Below are 22,973 nucleotides of genomic sequence, written 5' to 3'. Positions count from 1 at the left end.
CGGCAGACACATCTGTAAATTATTTTGTGGCCTGTCGGGTCCATCTCAAAAGGCTCCTATCTAGATACAGAAAATAAAGGAAGAAGCACAGACTTTGTGTTGAGATTTGCTTTTGGTTTAGAAACCTGCATTTATCTTAATGGTGATGAAGTATAGCAATTGGGGGAGGATGGGGATATTCGAGTGTCTTTCGATATCCTCTTTTTAAGTCTTTGTTCAATTACTGTTTGTGTCCAAACTAGATTTTCTTGATGAAACAAACCTTTGAAACGTCTTCAGTTAATTGTGCTGTTCGGGTTAACTTTCTGTTCTTACGGAGTAAGAATAGTTCTTGTTTATCTGAAGAAAGCCACTTTTTCTGCTTGGCACTCATAGAAGCTCTTGAAGCAATTGGAACACATTGATCAATTGTGGCTAATTATCCATTAGAGCTTTGAAGTTTTTATTTGCAGAGGTTACACTCATTACAGAGTAAGCCTTCTGAGCTTTATTTTTGATTTGTAAGTACAACAGGGATGCTTAGTGCAGAAATTACTTTGATTCTTCCTATAGTATATTCTGTTGTACTAGCCCTCCGGCTTGTGCAGAATTTTGGAGACATCTTCTTTCTTTAGGCATTTTTTTTTTTCTCCCCTGGAAAAGGTTAATTTCTAGTTAAACGTATTAAAAGAGTTTGTTCTCTATATATTCATTCGCTTGTAAAGAGCGTTTTCCCACGAATTTCTGTCTTCTGTATTTCAGTAATTATGTGGAAACGTCTGTACATTTTTTTAAGTGGTCTTGTTGCCTTGGAATTACTTAAATTTGTCTTTGACCTCAGTGAAGTGCTTGCAAGAGGTTTTCAAATCTTATTACAAGTGGTAATAAAACACCTGCCTTCCTCTTAATGGGATTTTTAAAATTTTATTTCTAGCTTTACACAATCTTTCCTCCTGTAATAAAGGATGAAGTTAATTACAATTATTCCTGAGCATTTGAGTGTTTTTCTTTGAGTTAGTTTACACACTCTAAATGCTTCATGAACCTGTTGGGGTGGGCTTTTGTTAGAGCAGAGTGGAGTCTTCCACCACAAGACAGGCTTCCTCTGAACGCTGCTAACCAGATCATCATTTAATTCTCAAAACTGATTCTTGAAACGTTAGTTTTTTAAGGCATTCTTATTACTCACTGATTTATAAAAGTGAGTATTTTTAAATTAGGGTTTTTTTTGTCAAATTGCCCAATCTGCAGATTGGTTTAGGTGAGGAGCTCTCACCTCCGCTGCACTAATGGGATCGCCACCATTCTTGCACTGAAACTGAATTCGCTTTTTTTTTTTTTTGGTAACGCCACTGGCTTTCTGCCATAAAATGATTAATCTTTTCCTTGCTTCTCCATCTGTCCCTCTGGCATATACATACCGAGCACCATGGTGACTTTCTTTTGGAACACGTTACAGTAGGATGAAATAGTAATTAGTAGAGACTTAACTTTTTTTTTGTCAGTAAACAGATAGAAGATGATGCCAACATAGTAAAGAAAGCCTGTCTTTTCCCACTTCGCAAATGAACGTGAATTCCCAATGGACCTGTCTTTTACGCTTCTCGGAGAGCCTTAATCGGTCAGGTGGACCTTGCTTCGTGTCAGAGATTTGTGTTTCATACCAGAGGCAGATAAGAGTCCAAAGTGCGAAGTCCTCAACGTGTGCCTGGCTGGAGAAGCTGCTCTTTTGTACTGAACGTGGATCTGAGTGGTGGCAATAGCACACGGCAACCGAGGAGGGATTAACTCCAGGTGGTTGGTGCCAGATCACAATAGCTCTGGAACTCCTGTGTGTTAAACTCATCTGGGAACCGGTGGTGAAGCGGTGCAGATGGCAGAGCACAGGTCTCTGTCTCTCGTTGAGTTACCACACTGGAAAGCAGAAATAAGCCTTTTGAAAGCGGTTCTGTCCCCTTTCACTGCTAATTACTAGCAGTATTAAAAGCAGCCGAATTGTCCATTGGTCTGAATTTCTGACGTTCCTCCGTTACTTAGAACAGATCTACTCTGGCACTCACAGTACTTTGTATACTTTCATTGATAACTTCCCAAAGTCTGAGAAACCTGACTGCTCAATTTCCTTGTCTTGAGAGAAAGATAAGAAAAATCAAAAGGAAGAAGGTTAAAATTCTTCAAGCCAAGCAAGGTGGCACGTCTCTTGGTAGCAAAAACATTTCAATGGATGGGAAGAGAGAAGAGGGACAAAATACTGAGCTTTTTAACCAAGTTGCTTGTTGAAAGCCTGGAATTGAAGTTGGTGTAGTAATTTGACAGGACATTTGAAGGCTTAGGCCAATAATGGAGTATTAAGTTGACTGTTTTTGATGAGGCCCGTAGAAGAGGAACGTAAAGATTTGCGTGGCTTGGTGGCAGCAAGTACAGAAGAAGTTTTGAATCATTCCTGTCCTGTAGTGACTTACAACAATGATAGCTTGGAGGCAGGAGCAGTAAACCGTTTCTGTGTATCATACGTATAATATACCATTATATTGCTGTATACCAAATAATTCTGTTCATGCAAACCCAAAGGATGCTTCTTGGATCTGTGGGTCGCAGTGGGAAGTGCAGAACTTCCATTTCATGCCAGCTTGCTCTTTTTATTGAGGGGGGTGGGGAAAAGAGAGAGAAGTGTCCCCAACATGTTAGTGATGTAATAGGGGATTTTGCATGAAGCCTGTGAGATGCTGAGTAGCAGTGGCTCTAGAAAGGTTGGATTACTTACGTTGCTCTGTCAGCATATTGTTTGTGGTATAACTCGGGAGTTACAGCTCAGCCATTCAGAAAACTGAATTTTGAAAGGAGGAACTAGTTACTGTCTCCTCAGCATTCAGTATGTTATTTCGCACTGGGTTGTTTCAGTGATAACAACAGGAGGAAGTAGGGGGAACGTCCTTCCTTGCAAATACAAGGGATTTAGAAGAAAGCAGTAGTGAGTGACAAATATGTCTTCCTAGAGCATTGCGTTCTGTTGAGCAGACAAGCTCTCACGTATGCAACTCTTCAACACCACTGTTAGTTTGTGAAGATCTGGCCTTTTATCAAAGCAGATCATATCTAAGATGTCTCTGCTCTCTCTCTTCTTAATTGACATGCATGTTCTGTTCTCTGAAATAATTTAAATTATTAATCTGGGGTTTACAGTTAAATTGATTTTAGCTTTTGTATCATAGATTTAGGTCCAGAATAACATAAGGATAGTGGTGGCTCTTTGCGTCTTCCTCCTATAACAATTTTGTCACATTCCAAGGTATGGGAACAGTTTGGTGGGGAAAAAGGGCTCTGCCCTTCCTATTTTTCTGTTGTCAAAAACAGATCCGAGGGTGCCATAAGCCGTAGCTTGGCTGTGTATCCTCACACTGCCGCTATGGAGGCTGCAGTTCTTCACCGCACCCCTCCCCAAGGGTCTTCTAAGCCGTTTCCGACCGTGCTTTCAGCTCCCTCCCGTGTCCTCAGATAATCTTCCTGAGGTGCTGACAGGACAAGGCTGGCAATAACCGGGGGCTCGTTCAGAGCCCTGGATACGCTGGCTGCTGCGAAACGCGGTGGGGAATGGCAGAGGTCTTTGTGCCTTTTCTTCCTGGAGATGTTAGATATCCGAGTGTCATAATCTACCCCTCTGTCGTTCTACTCAGCAATTTTAGGAACTTAATTATCTGTGAGAGCTTTAACAAAAAAAAAAAAAAAAAAGGGTCAAATTGACCAGTGATTTCCAAAGTGATTAGAGAAAAATTGATTTGAGGAAGGGGAGAGGAGATGGGACGGTGATTGTGACAGCGCCATTGCTCAAGCCCCGTTTCCTTAGGGTACCTACCTAACACCACAACTGGTTTTGTGATCCCGCAATCAGCGTCTGTCTGAAGAGGCAACTTAATTGCTGCTGGATTGAGCGAATGAATGAAATGCTGTCTTGCAGCCCACCCTGTCTCCGATCCCGTGTCGTTAGGAGAGCAATCAGCTGAAGTTGCTCTGGGCCACGCTCAGTCTAACACGGTTCCGCGGCGCGGAGGGGGACACACCAGTTTAATGCAGTTTTTGGCTCCTGTTTTGCACCTCTGCCTGCCTGGACTTTGAGACTTGTCTCTGGGTTTGGTTAATGGACTTGGCAGCTTGGTCAAGGTCTTAGATCATTTTTGTTTCCTGAGATAACTTTTCCTTCTCACCTTTCTGTGTTGTCTCTAGACAAGCAGAAGGGAACTTCTAATTCCCTTTCTATTATTAGGTTCCATTTTATGAAGAATTAAGCATATGAAAATGACAGTGATACAAAGTCAGACATGATACCTCTGAGTATAGGCCGTATGGCTTTTGTGAATTAATTCCTGTTGATTAGAAGCACACACTATTTAGATAAAAGATTAGATTAAAATTAAGGATTTCAGTGGTATTTGGTCACTTACATTTTTTAATAGTTTTTACTTTGAAACTAGAGAACTTCAGCGCTTACCTGTTGATACATTTTTGCTAAATAGAAAATACTTGTGTTACAACATTTCTGTTCCCAAAGCCAGTACTTTAGGATCGCTTCAGTCCTTGCCTCAGTAAGATAAGCAAATTAATAAGCTTAAATAGTAAGCTAAATAAATTGGGCTTTTAGATTGCAATTAGATTGTCTGTTGTAGCCTTCATGCCCTTTAGTCCTTTAAATAGGTCTTGAGGCCTCTCTGAATCCTGTCACTTTTACGTACTATTCGTGAAGAGCTAATGCAGGGTGATCATCACCATTACAATAGCATTCACATCAAGCCAAATGCAGAAAGATGTCGCTTTACACTTTTTACACTTACCCGGTCGCCTTCTCGTACCTCCTGTCATACTGAGAGCTCACATTTGTTGTTCAAGCACTTTGCAGATTCGCAGCTTTCGAAGCCCAGCCAAGCTCGTCTAGTCTGCTTCCTTTCTTTCTAGGACTGTTTTCTAGTTAAAAATGTAGTAGGTACTGAATTGAATATTAACGATAACTATTTTTAGTTTACAGGATTGGATCATAATCAGATTACTTCAGCCAGGCTTATTTTCCACTAAACCCATGCTGCTTTGAGTTGATTCTCATACCAACCTTTCCTTTTTTCTTTTTTTTCTTTTTTTCTCTGCTGTCAGGCTAGTCCACGTCTGGTGCTATTGGTTTGTTTTGGTTTTAAATACTTGGCCAGAATAACCTTCTTCCATTTTTGTACAGAAGAGTCAGTGCTTCAAAACTTAATGAAAAACAACATTTAAGTTAAAGATGAGGATTGAGATTTTTTTTTTCTGGACTAATCTGTCTGGACCAACTAATGTTAAAAAAAAATAAAAAAATAAAAATCCTAGCATTAACTTTCTGTAGGCAGCGGTGGTGCGAGATGGAAAACCAGGAGTGTTGTCAGAGGTAGGTGCTGCTCCTTGGCTTGTGCCTGCGAATGAGGATGGTTTCTCTCTTGCAGGAAAAGTGACAGTGAGCTCAGCCTGTCCTGCCAGACAGTTTTATTAAGTTTGGAAACCCTGGAGTGAAAAGCAGGTTGAAGCAGCAGAGGAAAGATGAGTTTCCCAAAGGAAAAGGGATAGCGAGGAGCAGAAGCGTGTACGGTCTGTGGTTTATGACAGCGTATTGGAGGGGAAGCTCAGAAAGGGATTGTGAACAGGAAATGGCGTGCCTGTGACAGTGAATGGTTTTGCAGCGTGTTGTATTGGTTGTGTGTCCTGGGAGCCGCGGAGGAATATGTGGTAATGAAGTAACTCTGACTGCTTGAATGAGAGAACTGGCTGTAGTGGCAGAGGTGAAGGGACAGTTAATAAAAACTTAGAGTTAGGAGGAAAGTTCAGGATTTATTTATGGCCTAGATGCTTTGTGTGCAAAGAGGGAGTAGCTCCCTGATGGTGGGCTAGAGGAAGAAGTACTGTGGGATGTCAGCAGTGATAAAGAAGGGAAGAAAAGAGTGAGCTTTAAAAATGGAAGAAAAGGCATCGTGTGAAGATCCAGTCAGGTATCTTTTAGATTAGATTGGTGAACTTCTCGTTTTTGTTATATCAGCTCTGAGTCGCACCATCAGACGAGGGATATAGATTTGGTCCCAGACTTGATCTATAATATCTATGACACTCCAGGAACTGGAGTAAATTGAATTGCTCTTCTGCTCTGAAAACAACTAAAAAGCAAACCAAAGAGAAGTACCTCCCTCACCTGCTGCTCAAAACATGGCAGTGGGGATGGCTTGTGTCATCCAAGGCAGCTAAACAAAGGTTTTAAGTTTGTTTATTTTCTGCTCAGAACTTTGTACATTCCTGGGCTTGTGAGAGTAGAGTGAAATACCCTATTTCTTATCCACGCTCAGTAATAGATTCCAGTATCTTAGAGAGTTGCCATAGTGACAGGGAACAGAATCTGCTTGTCTTTCTGGGATAGCAGAATTATTGAATTAAATGCATCTTTCCCATTAAAGGAGAGTAGCATTATCGTATTTCTGAGAAGAACTGTTTTAGAGTAGAAATAACGTGTTTAAGCTGGTGTCCTCCATTAATCCTGTTACTTCTTCAGGAACTTCTAGCCTTGGCTTGCGGTTCGGTGCTGGGGGGGATTTATAGCACCCCCGCATCTCCCCCATTGCAGTTGATGGAACCGCTGCGTAGAAACCCTTTGCTTGTGGAAAAGTCTACTTTAGTCCATCAGAAGTCTTTGCAGTTGTGACCACAGGAAAGAAGCAAGAGTTGCACAAAATTGTAACCCAGAAACACGAGTGTAAAAACGTGAGTTGCCAGAGGAGGAGGTGGGATGAAAGGAGCCACCCCGGGATGGGGTGCAGAGAACGTGGCCTGCGGAAAGTGGTGGTTGCATCAGGCAGAGAAGAAGGGAGATGAGCTGATAGAGAGGAGAAGACAACAGGGGAGAGGGAACATCCTTAAGCTTAGAACAAAATAGGAGTGAACCGCAACATAACCCAGGTTTCCAGAGAGGAGATTTCTGCTTTTGTGGTAAGGGAAACACACTGGCCACCACGCTGATATGTTGAAGCTTGAGTAGCCTGTGATACAGATCCGTGCCCGTTCGTCGCAGCTAGAAAAAGGAACAGCTCACACTGGGTTGCTTTGTTGCTGTCATTCCTTTCAGGAAAATAGATTTAACAAACTTTAAGCAAAATACAAGTCTTTGTGATGGCTCAGAGTCCCATGTGAAAATGACCATTCTTACCAGGTTGCTAACTCCTGTGTTCTTGCTGGTTTATATTCTTTGATGACTTGTAATTACCTAGTAATCTTCCCCTGAACTACCTAATTGGGGATCAGAGTTCTGTTTCAGAAATATAAAAACAAAGGTCTTCTGAGTATCTGCCTTTCCCCCGCCTGCCCCCTCATTTCACACAGGAAAAAACCTGGGGGCAGAGGCAGGAGCCGCAGCGCTTGAGCCTTCTGACTCGTTTGCTTGGGAGCCGCTGGTTTCAGTTTGCAGAATGAATAAGTGGTGTAAAATCTTTACTATCTATATGCTCAGTCATCTCATTATATTTGCCAGTCGTTTTTTGAGATTCCAATTAGTGGTGTAGATAAAGTTTTACGGAAGGTCACCTGATCTTAATGTTCAGATAATTAACCGGGAAATGCCGGTTAATGCACGCTCGGACGCCTTTCAGTGTTGCATTTGCAGGGGATCTGCCTGGTCCTTCCTTTCCTTCCTCCTCCCATATGTTGCCTTCCCGGTGGTGGTGAGGAGCTGCCGGTGGTTGGCTTTGCTGGAGTCCCTCCCTGGCTGCGCTGGCTGGAGGTGGATGCTGCCGGAATTAATGCCGAGCTGCACCTCGAGTTACCAGTAATGGCTCTGAAACACTCCCGATCTTAATGCTGTTTGGCCTCAGGTTCTGCAGCTAAAACTCCTCGTCGATCCCAGCCTTGGTTGAAAACTGTTATAAATAGCGAAGAGTTGGTTAGAGCAGTTCCTGTGCTGTGTTGTGCGCTTCTCCTGGTCTCTGGAAATCACAGTCCTGTTAATAAGCTTAACTCCTCCGAGGCAAAACTGAGTTTAAAAAAAAACCTGTGAACATCTATGACCTTTAATAAACTCGTCTTGTGTATGGTCCCTCCAGGTTTTTGTCCCCGTATTTACTTCAGGGATTGCCAGATAAGAAAGAAAAGTCTTTCCACCTTTTCAGATTTTTTTTAATGGGTTGTGGTTTTTTTTTTTTTAAGGTGGACTTCAACCGGGGAAAAAAAAAGTCTTTGGCAGTTTGTTTCAGTGGCAGTAATTTGCAAAAATGAAGAGTAGGTTAAAGGGCATGTCTAATGTTTTACAATGTTAGCAAACTATCTGCTTTTTTTTTTTTTTTTTTTTTTTTTTTTAAAAGTGGTAGACTGATGTAACTCTTTAGCCTTAGGTTCCTTTCACTGACTGAAGCGCAGCTTTGGGCGTTGAAATACCATGTGGTGAGAGCAGCTTTAAAAAAAATACAAGGTTTCAAATAGAAGCTGCTTTGCTTCCAGCTTGATTTCAAAGCACAGCAAGGCATTTCTTAAAATTTCAATCAAGTGTATTACTTAATGACCACCTAGAAAAGGAAAAATTATCCTCATCATATTAAGCACTCAGTTTGGAAGACTTGAAAGGTTTACTTTGTTGTTATACTGAGTTGTAATATGTTTAATAACAAGATCTGTTGAAAGGGAAATATTAAAATATGATAAACCAACCACGTGGTACCTGTTAGAATTGCAGTTCCTTGGTGCTTTAGGGATGTTCTCATGGTTTAGAATTTCAACAAACTTAAATTTTCTGTTCTTTTTCTTTTGAGACAAATACTTGTAATATTTTTCCTACAAATCTATTTTTAAACATTTTTCCTTTGAGGAAAAGTAAGTTAATCTTTCCTGATGATAAGATGAAGAACACATCTCCGTTTCTTTTGGAGCAAGAATTTAAATTTGGTGTAAAATTTGCTTAGCGTTCTCACTGCCTAAAGAAAATCTCTCTTCTGCTTTTTGAAAATTCGGCTGTCTTTTAAGATTCTGCCAGAGGCTTATAACATTACGCTGTGCAAAGCTCAGCACATCCGTGTTGGGCAGCTTCGTTGTCTGCACCAAGTCCTTTCTGTCTCCTCCCCGGTGGCTGAATATGCTCCATCCTTACGCTGTGAGGTCTAAGGAGGACTTTGCTGGTGTGGCCCATGCAGAGCTGTGGAAATAGGTTCATGTGTTTGCAGCATTTCTCTCTCCCGGTTTGGGCTCACCACTGTGCTTTCCCAGGGGTGGTGGCGGCTGTAGGGCTTGTAGGAAGTCGTAGCGCAGCGGCGGTTGCCAGAATAGTCAATATATTATACAATTTAACAAAACTCCACCAAACCTGCAAGCGAGTTCAAAGACAACTTGAAGGACCGTGACCTTCTGCAGGCAAATGAAGTTGGGGATTCAGACACGAGGGAAAACTGAATAACAGCCAAACAGCTCATGTTGCTATTTCTGGCCTCTGAAAGGTTTAAATAGTCGGTCATAGGCTGCTTTCTCAGAATCTCACTTTTAGATTCAGAGGTTTTCTTCACTGTTAACCTGATGGACCATCATGGTATTAATGACTACCTGTAGATATCTCATGATCCTGTCTCATACCTCCTCTGAAGTAGCGGTCTAAGATTAGTGTGTGAGTTTATTAAATACTTCACTATTAATTCTTCAGGGAAAAGCTGTCAAAATACACGTTATAATAACTAATAATTAAAAGCCCTGATTTCTTTGAATATACAGTCCTAAAACCCAAACAGAAATATAGAAAATAAAATCCTTGGTATTTGTACAATGTAATAGTAGCCAGTACCACTTTTCATTAAAAGCTGTCTTAATTACTAAGCTTTTAATGCTATTAAGCAATTGGGGTTTTTTGGTCTCATATGCTATTTGAATTATTCAGTGTTATGCTGGAACACAACATACATGATAACCTCTTCCTTTGTCCAAGTAACAGCTTTTCTCTTTTTTTAATGTGTGTATAGGGGGTCAGATTCTTCTGTAAAAGATACAGCATTTTGTCCAGTAGGAAAAGGCCGGAATCTGGCAGTGCCACTCTGCAGGGGACAGGTTAAGGGAGTATTTCCTAATGTAAAGCTACTTCAAGTGCAGCTGGGCCAGCTCTCTGAAACCCCAGTGTACAAAGTACACACTGACAAGAGGACAAGGCACAGTCAAATTGTGTTTATTGGACTCTGCCCCGACGTAATTTACTGCTCTTAACCGGTGCTTCATCAACTGGTCGTTCAGCCCGATTCCTGTAAGCACAAAAAAGCAACCACTGAGCAATTAGGAGGCTGTTCCACTGATAAGCTGACGTGCTCGGTCCCCCTTCCAGCTGCGAGAATAGTCCTCCTGAATCCCTGCTGGTAAGGGAAGTGAAAAGAGTAGGACCATGGAAAACCAGTGTGTTGTGTAAGGAAGGGCTGGAGAGGTCAAAGGAAGGGGAAAATAGGATTGAATATTTCAAATAAAGACTTGGCTCAGTGGTTGGTTTGATATTTAAGATATTCTGACAGGTGATAAAGTCATCAAGAAATCCTCCCAGTGTGGGGCAGGGGGGAGCGCAAACATGATCTGTCAACTTTTATTTCCCCTTTTTCGGAGGGAGGAAGAAGGGTCCTACTCTAAGTCGTTCTCTTTGAAAGAAGTAAATTCCTGCTTAAATGTCTGTTCAGGACCTTTTATCCAGAGTAATATTAACTGGCTCAAGAAATAGAGATTTCACCATTTCTCTTGTGAGATTGTTCTTGAGGCGAGATGGCTCTTTGGATAGACAATGTTCTCTTTACTTCTTCGGGTGCAGTCGTATTTCCGCCTGCTATTCCTAAGGAGTTTTGGGGGTGTAATTTGTCAAGGGTGTCAGCCTTAGATAGATGTCCTTTTGTACAGACATTTTTCCTCAAGTACCAAAACATAAGCAGATAAGCATTTGCTGGATGCCTCTACATATTCACCCCGGGCCCCCCTCACCGCCCCCCCATTTCTAGCCTGTGTACAAAGTCCTGCTTTCTGCACAGAATGCACAAAGTATTACAGGATTTGGGGTTGGGTTGGTTTTCGGAATTTTGTGCGGTGTTGGAAAAAGTAATTTCTGTCAATGCAGATTGGGAAGAATAATCTTGTTTTCTCCTTTGCGTTTGCACAATGATTTTGTAAGTTCAGTTGCAAGACTTTGGGCGCACACAGTTGTGTAAATTTGTAAAATAGTTTTTAAGAACTTAGATTTGATTAAAGTTGTGAAATTGAGCATTTAATATTGAGCAACTTAAACTGGAATTTGGTCTCTGTGAATGCAAAGGTGGATATTTGACATATGTTTTCTTTTTTTTTTTTTTTTTTTTTTTTTTTAAAAAAAATGTCCCTTTGGAATCAGGGGAATGATAATAATTTCATTCATTCTTTTTCCAGATGGGAATGGCAGGTAACACTAGTCCCTTTGGGCAGCCTTTCAGTCAAACTGGAGGGCAGCAGATGGGAGCTACGGGAGTGAATCCTCAGTTGCCGAACAAGCCAGGCATGGCGAATAGTTTGTCTCCCTTTCCTGCCGACATCAAGAGTACTCCCGTCACCAGTGTGCCAAATATGGTGAGTTCTACCTGCCCGTTTCCCTTATTCCTTATGTCTTGATAGTGTATTTTAAATTCCTGGGTGATACGGCTTCTGCAACATGAGTGGACAAATACTCCCTGGTCATTTAAACATCAGATTTGCCCCGTGATTCCTCAGACCACTCTGCAGTGTATGTTTTTATGCAGTAATTTTAACTTTCTAAGCAATCACAGCATTTTGTGATAAGGATTGCATTAAATCCTTTCATTTTGTCCGGTACGTTTAGTCCAAACCAAAGATGAAAATGTCTTCTCTGTAAGTGCTGTTTGTAGGTTTAAATTCCTAAATCAATTAGAATGTGTTGGATACCTCATCAAATTCCTGAAACTAAATAGTACCTTTCATATCCTTTGAATCTAATATGGTAAACACACCACAGCCGTCGCACTTCAAATTGTGCGTGATTTGCAGTTTATAAGTTTATGAGAATAGTTCTTATTAGGACACCTCGCCCAAGTTTGTAGTATTCTGTTTACTAGAGTTTTCTTTATAAAGTGAGATTAAACCTTCCCGTTTGTCTCAGTACCTCTGCGTATTAATCAAACTGCTTGTGTCGTTTCTATGGAAACTCCAGCTTGTTGCATGTTATATTCTTATACATGATAGCAGTTACTATAGAAACTTGTAAAACCTTCCATAAGATGCAAATTGCTTATTTTTTAGTTTAACTTGAAAACCAGCTATTTTTTGGCACAAGCAATGCTTGTCCTTCCATCAGTGAGTTTACTACCTGCCTATCACTAACGGGGCTATATATGAGAAGGAACAGGATGTAATAAACTTCCTCTTTTCTTCTGATTTTAGAGGGAGGGAAACTAATTTTCTTTTAGTTACATTGTGAAATCTTCCTTTAATATCATTTGTCGTTTATTGCTTATGATTATGGAAAGGAGCTGGTGACTAGGATTAAAACCATGTTCAGAATACCACTTACACTCGTGCAGAATATTTATAAAAGACAGTTTGCTGCATGACTATTCTAATTTTGTTTTTAAAATACTTTAAGTTTGGATCAGGTGTAAAGCAAATGAATTATTGCCCTGATTCTGTGGTGAGCCTGCAAACCTGATCAAAGTGGATTCATCTCGGGGACTGGCTGATTCTGAAGCCTGATTTTATCCCACTTAACTGTCAGATTTTGGGAAGCCTAAATCTTGGTGTACTCGCTTATTAGTATAGGATGTAATGGCAGATAATTCAGGTGGAATAAAAGAGGTGTTTTCTATCAAGGGCTGTCTGGTGGGGGAGGAAATAAAAGAAAAAACTTCCAGTTTCCTTTCTTCCATCTACTCCAAGAGACAGAGGAAAAGTAAGGGAAAGTTACTTTCCCAGTACTATCAACTGCAGTTTCTTTAAAATGTAAAAAATACGAGTTGTCTCCTGAGAGGACAATCAAAACCATTTTTCTTTGTTTCTCGAGTGTCAAAAGCTTCGTATGTCCAATATGCCTTTTTCTCCCTCAAGGCAGTAGGGAGAGTATTAACCATTTCAGCCAATAGACGTGGGTACTGTCGAGCCAAAAGGTCTCAGCCCTGCTCGTGGATCATACGGTGGTTAGAGTTTGATTGTGGTCCTGCTGGGGGTGGAACTTTCATCTTTAAAAACTGAAGTTTCCATCTAAACATTTTTACTGCAAAGCCAAGAATTTTAACGGAAACATCAGGCTTGTTAAATTTTAACCTTTACTTGGCAGCAGTGAGTAAGGCAGTGTAATTATTTGGTAATATTACATACGTGGCCATATGCTATTCCTTCCACAGGGACTTTGCTTTATTCGTTGTACAACATGAACGGTGCCCTCTAAAAGAGCACATAGTCAACATTTTGTCCTATTTTTGCTGCTCACTGTATAGCCCTGGGCCTTCTTGACTGTATGTAGTAATACATTTCACTCAGCCAGCCCTTTCCCAATGGTCTTTTCTGTGGCAGTCATCACTGGACTAGGCATATACTTTGGATTAATTTTCACAGTGCCTTTCTGAGATAAAGATGCCCCGGTTTTAAACGTGAGGCCGAGAGGCACAAAAAGAGTAAGACTGGAAGAATCTGCTGATTCTGAGCTTGAGGTTTGTAGGCTCTGGCTTGCTAAAGACTTCCTCATTTCATGTGTTAAGGCAGTATCTAAGGGTAAAATACCATTCGCATGGGTTAGATGTGCACTCCTACAACTCGTGGAAGTGATGTCCGTGTCTCACCTTGGGCAACTAAAATATGACCCAGATGACACTTGTGAAAAGTTCCTTGTGAGAGAGGCAGTTCCCCCGAGCGGAGTTGTGGTGTTGGAACCATTATGCCGTGCTTTTTTGCTGCAATCCCTTCGCCATTTGCTGTGGCCCAAGATTCTTTAGGACCCTGAAGATGGGGGGTTGATTTTATGTATTTGGCCTTGTGCGTGGTCTGTCCCATCTTCTGGAGGAGGCAGGAGTGAAGTGGAAAAGGGTAAAGCGTTATGTTACCATCTATCAAAAATGAACCTGTGGAGGATCGGTTCAACCTCCATCTAGTACAGCAAGTAAAAGACCAGCTACATCTTTTTAAAAAGACCTCCAGGGTTTTTTGTGAGATGATTGGAGTCATGTATCGTGCTAAACCAGCCCTCTATGCTACTTGTATCTTAAAGGGCCCCAAAAGTACAATTCCACGTGAGAAACAAACCCATGTGAATGAAAACGTTGGTACTATGTGGCATCTCTGAGGCAGGAAACCAGATTTCAGCGTGATGTTAAGCACCTTGGTTACCACTAAGAATATCTCAATAAGAGAAGAGGAAATAAAGGTGAAGCTGTTGTCTTAAGATCCTTTGGTCCTGAAAAGCAAAACATTTAAGACATTTTTAAAATACTCCTTTCAGTCTTTTGCCTTTCTCTCTAACCTTACGTGTGCACTGCAAAAGTAAAGCAGAAGATGAGTATGTTTCTTACCCCACGTTATTCTAAGCATCATTATATGTGGCACCCCTGTCTCAAACACTAGCCAGAGGTTTTCCCACTGCCAGGCACAACCCTCACGCTGGCAGCCAGGATAAATCTCTGCTGCAGCAGTGAATTGTTTTTATTAATCCAAATTCAGGCTGCCACTCTCCTAAGAACAACACCCTCTCTCTTCCCCCTGCTTCCCAAATGAAGTTGTTCTCGGAAGCATTAGTGCATCTTCCAGCCCTTGTTCCAAGTGTGACCTTACGCTAGACCCCGAGAAGCACATTTGGCTTAATCTCTTTAATTAGGAAAGAAGTAACAAACCTTATGGTATTAATATGATTAAAAGGTCAGCATTAAGGTATTAATTTTCAGTGCCAGCCAGATGGATTGATTTTTTTGTTTATTTTCCTAACTATGGATCGGAACAGTATATATTAGCTTTTGCTTTGTATGACTGTTAGAGAATACGATGAGTTTTCCTTGCAGAGTGGGCAGCTTGAAATCTTGAGCGACTGACTTGTTTCCAAAAGAAGGATGTTGTGACGTTGTTGGAAGTTTTGGTGACACACTACTGAGATTCAATGTCACTCCAGTTGTTGGATGCAGGATTGGCAGTACTGCGCTGCGGTGAGATCATGCACAATCTCTGGGCTGTGGAAGGGAGCCGTGCTCTGCGCTTTGGCGCTCAGCGCAGTGTGCGACCTGTGCAGGAGCCAGGAGCCTCTGGTTTTCCCGGTACCCAGACTCTGGGATGTGCTGTCGGTGGGGGGAACCCCATTAGACCTTTCCATCAAACTTACTGAAGCTTTGCAGTGTCTGCAGTACTACATATTCCAAGGGTGGTGACGAATGGTTTTGTCATGGACATACCAGTAAATCTGGTATTTCTACATGGGTTAGGAGTACAATGTGTGAAGTTTGGCTCCCAGACACCAGCTTGGTTTCACAGTTATCCTTATGACCAGCAGATGGAGTTGAGAGAATAGTGCTTTTTGGAAGCGAAGGAAATTGTTTCTCCTCGGTTCTTTTGACTTGGAATTGGAGCAGCACATCTTCTCTTGCGTTTTTTTCCCAATCTCTTATTAAACTACATCTTGAGTTTTCTGTTGGCGTTCTTCCCTGTTTCTCTGTTTCTTTTTATGTCCCTTGGGTTTCTTTATTAACAGATTTTGATCAGAAGCAAGGAAAACGATGACTCGGGGATGAGGATGTCTTAGGTGGGCCTTGCTGCAGACCTCCTAGAGAAAGGAAGAAAGCTTTTAAACTGGGAGGTCAGGTTTAGTTAGAACAAGTAGAACTGCAGCTACTTAAAATAGACAACTCTTATTTTATTTTAGAGACCAGAAATAAAAGGCTTTATGAAAAATCTCTGTTGGGCCCTCACAGTGAAGAAGGCTTGCTTTCTTAACCTTTCCGTGATTTTTTTTTTCCTCTCTTGCAGCAAACTCCGTCTTCTCTTTCACTGCAGGAAAGGTCTGTGATGGTGTGTCTGCCTGCCACCCTCAGCAGCAGCCTCCCAGCCTCTGGTGGGCTTGCCTTTGCTGTGCTCACCTTCCCCATGCCTGCCCTGACCTGTGCTTTGAAAGTTTCTCTTCCCCAGGCGTGTTCACTCCTCTTCCTCAGGAAAATCCCACATGATTTTAAGTGGAGGAGCAGTATAGCAAAGAGCTGGGAAAAGCTCTTGTCCAGGTTGCTTAGCCATGGTCTCCTAAAGGAAAAGATCTTAATAACCTGGGAACAAATCTAACAAAGTCCAGTGCTGGAGAAACCATGTTTTAATGTTGGGAGCAAAGCAGACATCCCAGTTCTGTCTTTGTACGGGAGTTCATCCTGGGAACGTCTGTATTGCTTTGAATGGTGGAACACGCTAATTTTTGCACTGTCCATAAATAATGGTGCCAGGCTGGCAAAAGCAAGCTGAAAAACAGGATCTGCTCTTTCCCCAGTCCTCTGGCTCGTGTTCCGCTCTTCAGTCTTCCCAATACGAATATATGTGGCAGAGAATACCCATTGCCATTTCTTACTCTCTTCCAGCAGCTAAGGTGAAGCGTTCCACAGCCAGCACTGACAGCATGGCTTTCCTTCACTTAAAATTTCTTATTTGTCTCTTATCCACAGACTGTTTTTTTTTAATTTTGATCGTTTCTCAGTCTGTTTTATCACCCAGTAAATTTCATATCAAGCTCTCTTAAAATTTTGTTCACTTAATTTCCTGGGTGCGAGAGCTGGACTCTGCAGGTTCCTATGTCACACTTTGTTCCTTTTTGTTGTTCTAAAACATTTCTTCATGTTTCTTGTCATTTGCTGGTCCTTCAAATCAGAAAGTATACATACAAGGAGATGAAACTCCAAAAATGTATCTTTAAGAAAGACTCAGGTTCTGATTCCTTCTGCCTCTTGGATGAGAAAATGCAGGGTTATTGGGCACAAATGCAAGCGCTTGTGCTTGTACTTCCACTCGTGTCAGCCTCTTCTGTGTGTGCGTGGACTTCTCCAGCCAACGCAGACTTTCACATTCCTGGTGTCAGGAGGATTCTTCCTGTATGGATAGGACCAGCCTGTTCAGGTCATGCCTGTTCACGGTAACTGGTGGAACCAGAGAAACCACCATCCACGTGGAGAATATCAGAGTGAATTGCAAGAAGCGTAAACTGGTTCTGTGTCGCTTTCGCAGTGAAGCTCTGGTAGTCACTGGAGAAAGCCTGGCTTCGTTGAGTGACTGTGCCGAGAAACATCTCCTTCCCTGATGCCATCAGAGGGCTGCTGTTGGAGCTCTCCTTGCAGCTTTGTGACAGAATGATGCTTCTGGGCTGCCCAGAGCTGATTCCACACTTACTAGAGCATTCCGTATTTGCAGGAAAGAATTCTTTCAACCTTAATGTAAATGTGCGGGGTACATGATTGGAGTTGATCACACTGAATACTTAATTCAGATAGAAATGTTGCTAATTAGAAGCGTTCTTTGAGATTTACAGTTCACGCCACTTTTATATCCACTTTATGCCCGCTATCCCTTCTGTGAAAGGGACCCTCAGGATCACAGTCTGTGCCTGTGATTGAGGGGGAACTGGAGAGGTTTGGGTGTGTTTCACCCTACGTACTCATGCAAGAGCAAAGGTGGGATGCAACCCTGCTCTCTGCAGGTACTGCAAGGGTTGTTTTCTTAAAGTCTTAATTGATAGACTGGATGTGCCCATAATGTGGATGACATTAAAAATCTCTTGTCGCTTTTAAGTAATACCCCTTTTCTAGTCCCAAGATGTCAACAGACTGAGAAAAACCCCAAGTGCTACCTGCCTTCAGGTTAGGGTGAGGGAAGGCCTATAAAACAAGTAACTGCATCAAAATAGTAATCCTTTGTGGCAGTGGATTCTTAATTATCTCACATTTGATTACAAACCTGTCTTAAAGAATTAAAAGGCATTTTTTAAATGCAGGATTTTTCCTAATACAGTGGCTCCGGAAGGTGGTATTATCTTACCAGGGAGAATGAAAGAACGTGGAAATGACTGGCCGTTTCAGTAAAGTAAAACCTCCAGGGAACTTTGTGTCCATCCATGTCCACGAAGATGAGATACTTCTGCATTTGTGCTGCCCAGAAGCACAGAAAGTTTTTGCTCTTCAGAATAGGGACAGGGCAGAACTCTCTTCCTGTGTGAATATATAGTTTTCGTAATCTTAAATGGTATTAATAACTGCTTTGCACTGTAGAAATGTGTGTTACTCCGTTTCTAGAAAATTGGTTGATGAAGGAGCCGTCTTTATTTTAATTGTGAGGGCAGAAGTGTCTGAATTTCCTGCTTCATCAGGAAAACTCTTAGTCGTTCAGGTAAAGCACCGTGAAGCCTCCTGCTCGTTCTGGAGTGGAATGGTTTCTGTGGTCGATGGAGGATTTACACAGCTTTGGTGTGACTGCAGTGCCCTACCATATCTCCTGCTTTGAACTGGTCCCACAGACCACTGGTCTTAAAAGACAAACTAACAGGGATGAAATCGACTTCCTCAGAGAGTCAACAGTCCTGAAAGTAAAATGGTGGAAAGATCATTCATTATATTTGCAGGTTTAGGACTTTACTAGGTTGAAATAGTGACCAACATAACTCTATAGAGCTATAGGCAATATTCAGAGCTCTTTTTTTGTGCCTACCTGCAGACACTCTCATCGGGACCGATGCTTGTTCTTCTAACTGCTGATACTTCATGATTCTGCCCTTTTGATACTTGATCTTCAAGAAATCCTTCAGGGTCGGGGCATCTGTGGTGGTACAGCTGTAGTCATGTCTGTTGACTGTAGGGTAGTAACCAAAGGAGAACTTTGGCTTGGGAAACAGTTCTTTGACTGGGATGAAAACATCACTTCCAACAAGATTTTCTTTGGCACGCTCTCTGTATTTTTCTGCAGATTGGCCAAACTAATTGTTTCCTATTTGCGACCCAAGAATTGTTTCAGCAAAACCTGTCTGCTCTTGTGGGTTTGTTCACAGAAGAACTGGAAGACTGAATTTCAGCCAGATGCACTGGGAGCATAAGTGAATGGGTTTCCTTCACCCTCCTTCCTTTTACTGCTCTTTTTCTTGCAAGCTCAAGACAAACAGATGCAGCAACTCCTCGTTGTTTGAGACTTACTGTAATCGTTATCAGTGGTGGAGTTCCCACCTTCCTCATCAAATACCAGATGTTGTGTTTTCTACTTGACCTTGTGTGCTTCGTTCTCCAGAAGAAAAGGTAGCTCTTTGCCACCTGCACATCAGGTTTTAAATCTGAGAAACCTGTGCCAGGGGACCTTTTGTTGACCTAAGAAAATGAGGGGGGTTTGCTGTTAGGTGCTCTGTTTCGTAGGCTGTGGAATTTTCTGAGGAGTCCTTCTCAAAGGTCAAAGGCAGAGCAGGCTAGAAATAGTGTACTTCATCTCTTAAGTGTGATTTTTTTTTTTTTTTTTTTTTTTTCCTTAAATGTACTAAGCAGGCTTTGGTCAGTAGTTCTGTAGGAACACTGAATTATTTCCTCTGTGAACTCCCCAGTATAATCCTGTTCTTTCTAGGTTCTATTTGTAGGTGTTTGTAATGGCTGATTTTCCTTAGGTAGCTTGGAAGTTGGTGAGCTTTTCAGTGATAACCCGTACTTACAGTGTATAATCAAAGTGATTCTTGGGACAGTTTCATGTTTATCCATGAGATTAATTCAGGCTGCAAATCATGGGGATTTAAGCATTCTTGCAGCCCCATAACTGCTCACGGGGTTGATGCAGGCTGTGGACGTGCTTAATTTTGAAAATCAGGTTTCCACATTTGTCCTTCAAAGGTCCTAGAAGGTGGTAGAAAAGCTTCTAAATCTGTGCTGAAGAAATGACACGTTAAGGAAGCTCTTTCTCTTCTGCGCTGTTACGAGCTGTGTCTGAGCCTGAAGATCTCTGCGGGTATGCAGAGCCTCTCGGGCAGCGCAACAGAAGTGTGTCCGTAGAGAATGGATGCTGGAAATAAAGCAGGATTTTACAAGCTGAGACAACCTTTTGTAGTTAACTCTAGTTCACTTCAGTAGCCATAATACAATCCAGATTTTGGTGGCCCTTTCTGGGAGAAAAACCGTATGTGTCTTTCCTTGGCGATTTTCTCTAGGAGAGGAAAATCAGCACTCACTTGTCAGAAGAAAGGCTAATTTAGATGTGGAGAATCAGTTCTGTTTTTCACTGTAATATACAGAGCCAGTCAAAATTTTGACTGTCTTCTCCCATCGGACTCCTTTTTCTGTTGGGGATGAGAAACTAGGATTGAAGTGTATATAAAACCTGTAATATGAAAATATAACACTAAACAGACTTGAATTCCATCTCCAAGTGTGGTAAGAGCTCATTCCTCTTGGAATTATGATCTGTCTAATAAACAGAAGATTTTGGATGTCTTACTACTTAAACTATTGTTTGTAAATGTCTTAAGAGAGGAACCTCTCAGTACTTTTTTGCTGTTCCAAGGTTTGAGAATGCTGCAGAGACTGGCGTAATAATCCTTGCAGCCAGGGATGGCAGAATGCTTGGCGAATAGTCTTGTGATACTCGATTATTTTACAGAATTGAGACTTGCAGACTTGATGCTGAACTTACCTGTTCTCTCAGTCCCAGATGCAAACCCAAGTCCAGCAAGTGGGGATCGTACCGACGCAGGCGATGGCGACCGGACCAACGGCGGATCCGGAGAAGCGCAAACTGATCCAGCAGCAGTTGGTGTTGCTGCTTCACGCTCACAAATGTCAGAGGCGGGAGCAGGCCAACGGAGAGGTGCGGGCCTGCGCTCTGCCACACTGTCGAACCATGAAGAACGTCCTCAACCACATGACGCACTGCCAAGCTGGGAAGGCCTGTCAAGGTGAGGGCGCGTTGCTGAAGCCGCTCTTGCAAAGGCGCTGCGTAAGGTTTCTTGCGTGTTTGTCAGCAGCGTTTCTCTTCTTGTTCAAGAAGATCCCTACGCTTGGCACAAACGAGTGCCAAAACTGGTTCTTTAATTAAAGAGCTGCTCCCTTTTTCATTACCTTTGCCCGGTTTCCATTTCTGATCTCTTCACGGTTGTCAGTTTAGAAAACAGAATGCAATATTTGCCTTTTAGAATCATAGAATGGTTAGAGCTGAAAGGGACCCCAAAGATCACCCAGTCCCACCCCCTGCCCTGGGCAGGGACACCTCCCACCAGATCAGGTTGCTCAAAGCCCTGTCCAGCCCTGGCCTTGAACCCCTCCAGGGATGGGGCAGCCACAGCTTCTCTGGGCAACCTGGGTCAGGCTCTCACCACCCTCACAGCAAAGAATTTCTTCCCCAGATCTCATCTCAGTGTCCCCTCTTTCCATTTAAAATCATTACCCCTTGTCTTCTATGGCTCCACTCCCTGACAAAGAGTCCCTCCCCATCTCTCCTGTAGGTCCCCTTCAAGTACTGGAAGGCCGTTACAAGGTCTTCCTGGAGCCTTCTCTTCTCCAGGCTGAACACCTCCAACTCTCTCAGCCTATCTTCATAGGAGAGGTGCTCCAGCCCTTTCCTATGAAGACACGCTTGAGAGAGTTGGGGTTGTTGGTTTATAAGTAGGAAAGTACCAATGTAGCCCTGCAAGTGTCTTTTTCAACTCCTCTGTTGTATACAGAGGGTGTAATATCCACCAGGTCTTTGTCTTAGATTTTTAGTGCTAGTTTCCTTCATTTGTTATGGCATTATTGGTGTGTCCCAAAAAATGTTAGTTGCATTTAGCTGTGTTTAGTTGCATACACTATTGCTTGTAAAGGAGAAAGAATAGAGTTGCTTTGAAAAATGAGATGAGTTAATTCAAAACCAGTTAACCGAGGAGTGACTGTAATTCTATGGCTTTTCCTTGTTACAGTTGCTCATTGTGCATCTTCGAGACAAATCATCTCCCACTGGAAGAATTGTACTCGGCACGACTGTCCTGTGTGCCTTCCTTTGAAAAACGCCAGTGACAAAAGAAATCAACAACGTAAGTAGTTGTTTTACTGCTGTCACGGTGGAAATGACACTGGTAAAATAAAGTTGATCAGATGTGTAGTGTAGCAATAAACTTCTACATTGTCCCAACAAACTAAATAGCTGTTTAATAGTCTTGTATAAGGATTAATATACTAGTGAATTCTCTTTTCTGATCACTAAATGCAATTTATTACTTAAATACACAAGAATTGAAAAAGGAGAGTCTCAGATCCAGCATGCATCTGTTTTTAAAGGGTGTGGCAACTCCTAACTGGTGTTCTATTGTAAGGAAGGTCACTAGATCCCAGTTCTAACACAGTTTTGGATGTAGGTGGAGTTTTGGGGAAGATACAAGCTACTTCATTATTTTTCTTGCTCCTAGAAACAACTTACGTCAACATGCTAGTCATTAAGAATAATCAGAAATGTTTGTAAAAAAACCAAATTCTTATGCACAGAAAGATCTGGTCTGGGTGTCTTAATCATTACCTGTATTTAATGCTGGTATAGGCCAGCTGGTGTTCTGCAAATCAGAGTGGGTTTGCCCATGGAGCATAGCTGTTCCTGATTTCTGGGGACAGTCCATTTCTAGTGCATTTCTTTCCTCTTGCTCTGAAACAGAAAATACTGAACTCAGGCTGGGAGGTTTGCTTCTCATCAAATCCTTTGAAAAGAACATTTTACAGCATAGATGTAGCAGTGCTGGAAGTCTAAGTAATGTTATGCCTAAGTGTATTTAAATAAGGGTTAAGAAGTGGAAAATAGCTGGAGGACTTGCAAAGTTTGTGCATTTGAATTGTGTTGGAAGCATTCTGCTAATTTCCATTTAGGCTGAGACTGGAGCGAGGAACGCTAATATACCTTGGAGGCTAGAGGAGAGCTCCTGGGTTAGGGGAGATTAAGGTAGAGGAGAGAGTAGCTGGAGTAGCCGAGTGTCCACGTTGTCCATTGAGGATGCTCTCATAGTTTCAGGAGGGTGTTTTTTCCCCTCCAAAACTAAA

General features: G+C 42.0%; 1 protein-coding gene across 2 annotated transcripts in view; it reads left to right on the top strand.

Annotated features, from left to right (window-relative positions):
* The window catches only part of CREBBP (CREB binding lysine acetyltransferase), a 99,599-nt gene that overhangs the window by 24,344 nt on the left and 52,282 nt on the right, over window positions 1-22,973 (top strand). The window contains exons 3-5 of one of the 2 annotated variants that reach the window (XM_074158483.1): window positions 11,392-11,568; window positions 20,620-20,869; window positions 21,869-21,982. In XM_074158483.1, coding sequence (XP_074014584.1) covers window positions 11,392-11,568; window positions 20,620-20,869; window positions 21,869-21,982 — 541 coding nt within the window. The remainder of the gene's footprint in view (window positions 1-11,391; window positions 11,569-20,619; window positions 20,870-21,868; window positions 21,983-22,973) is intronic. The other variant, XM_074158484.1, reaches the window with a different exon arrangement.

This window comes from Numenius arquata, chromosome 14 (genome assembly GCF_964106895.1).
Source record: "Numenius arquata chromosome 14, bNumArq3.hap1.1, whole genome shotgun sequence".
Classification (NCBI taxonomy): domain Eukaryota; kingdom Metazoa; phylum Chordata; class Aves; order Charadriiformes; family Scolopacidae; genus Numenius; species Numenius arquata.
This window is presented reverse-complemented; position numbering and strand designations above follow the sequence as displayed.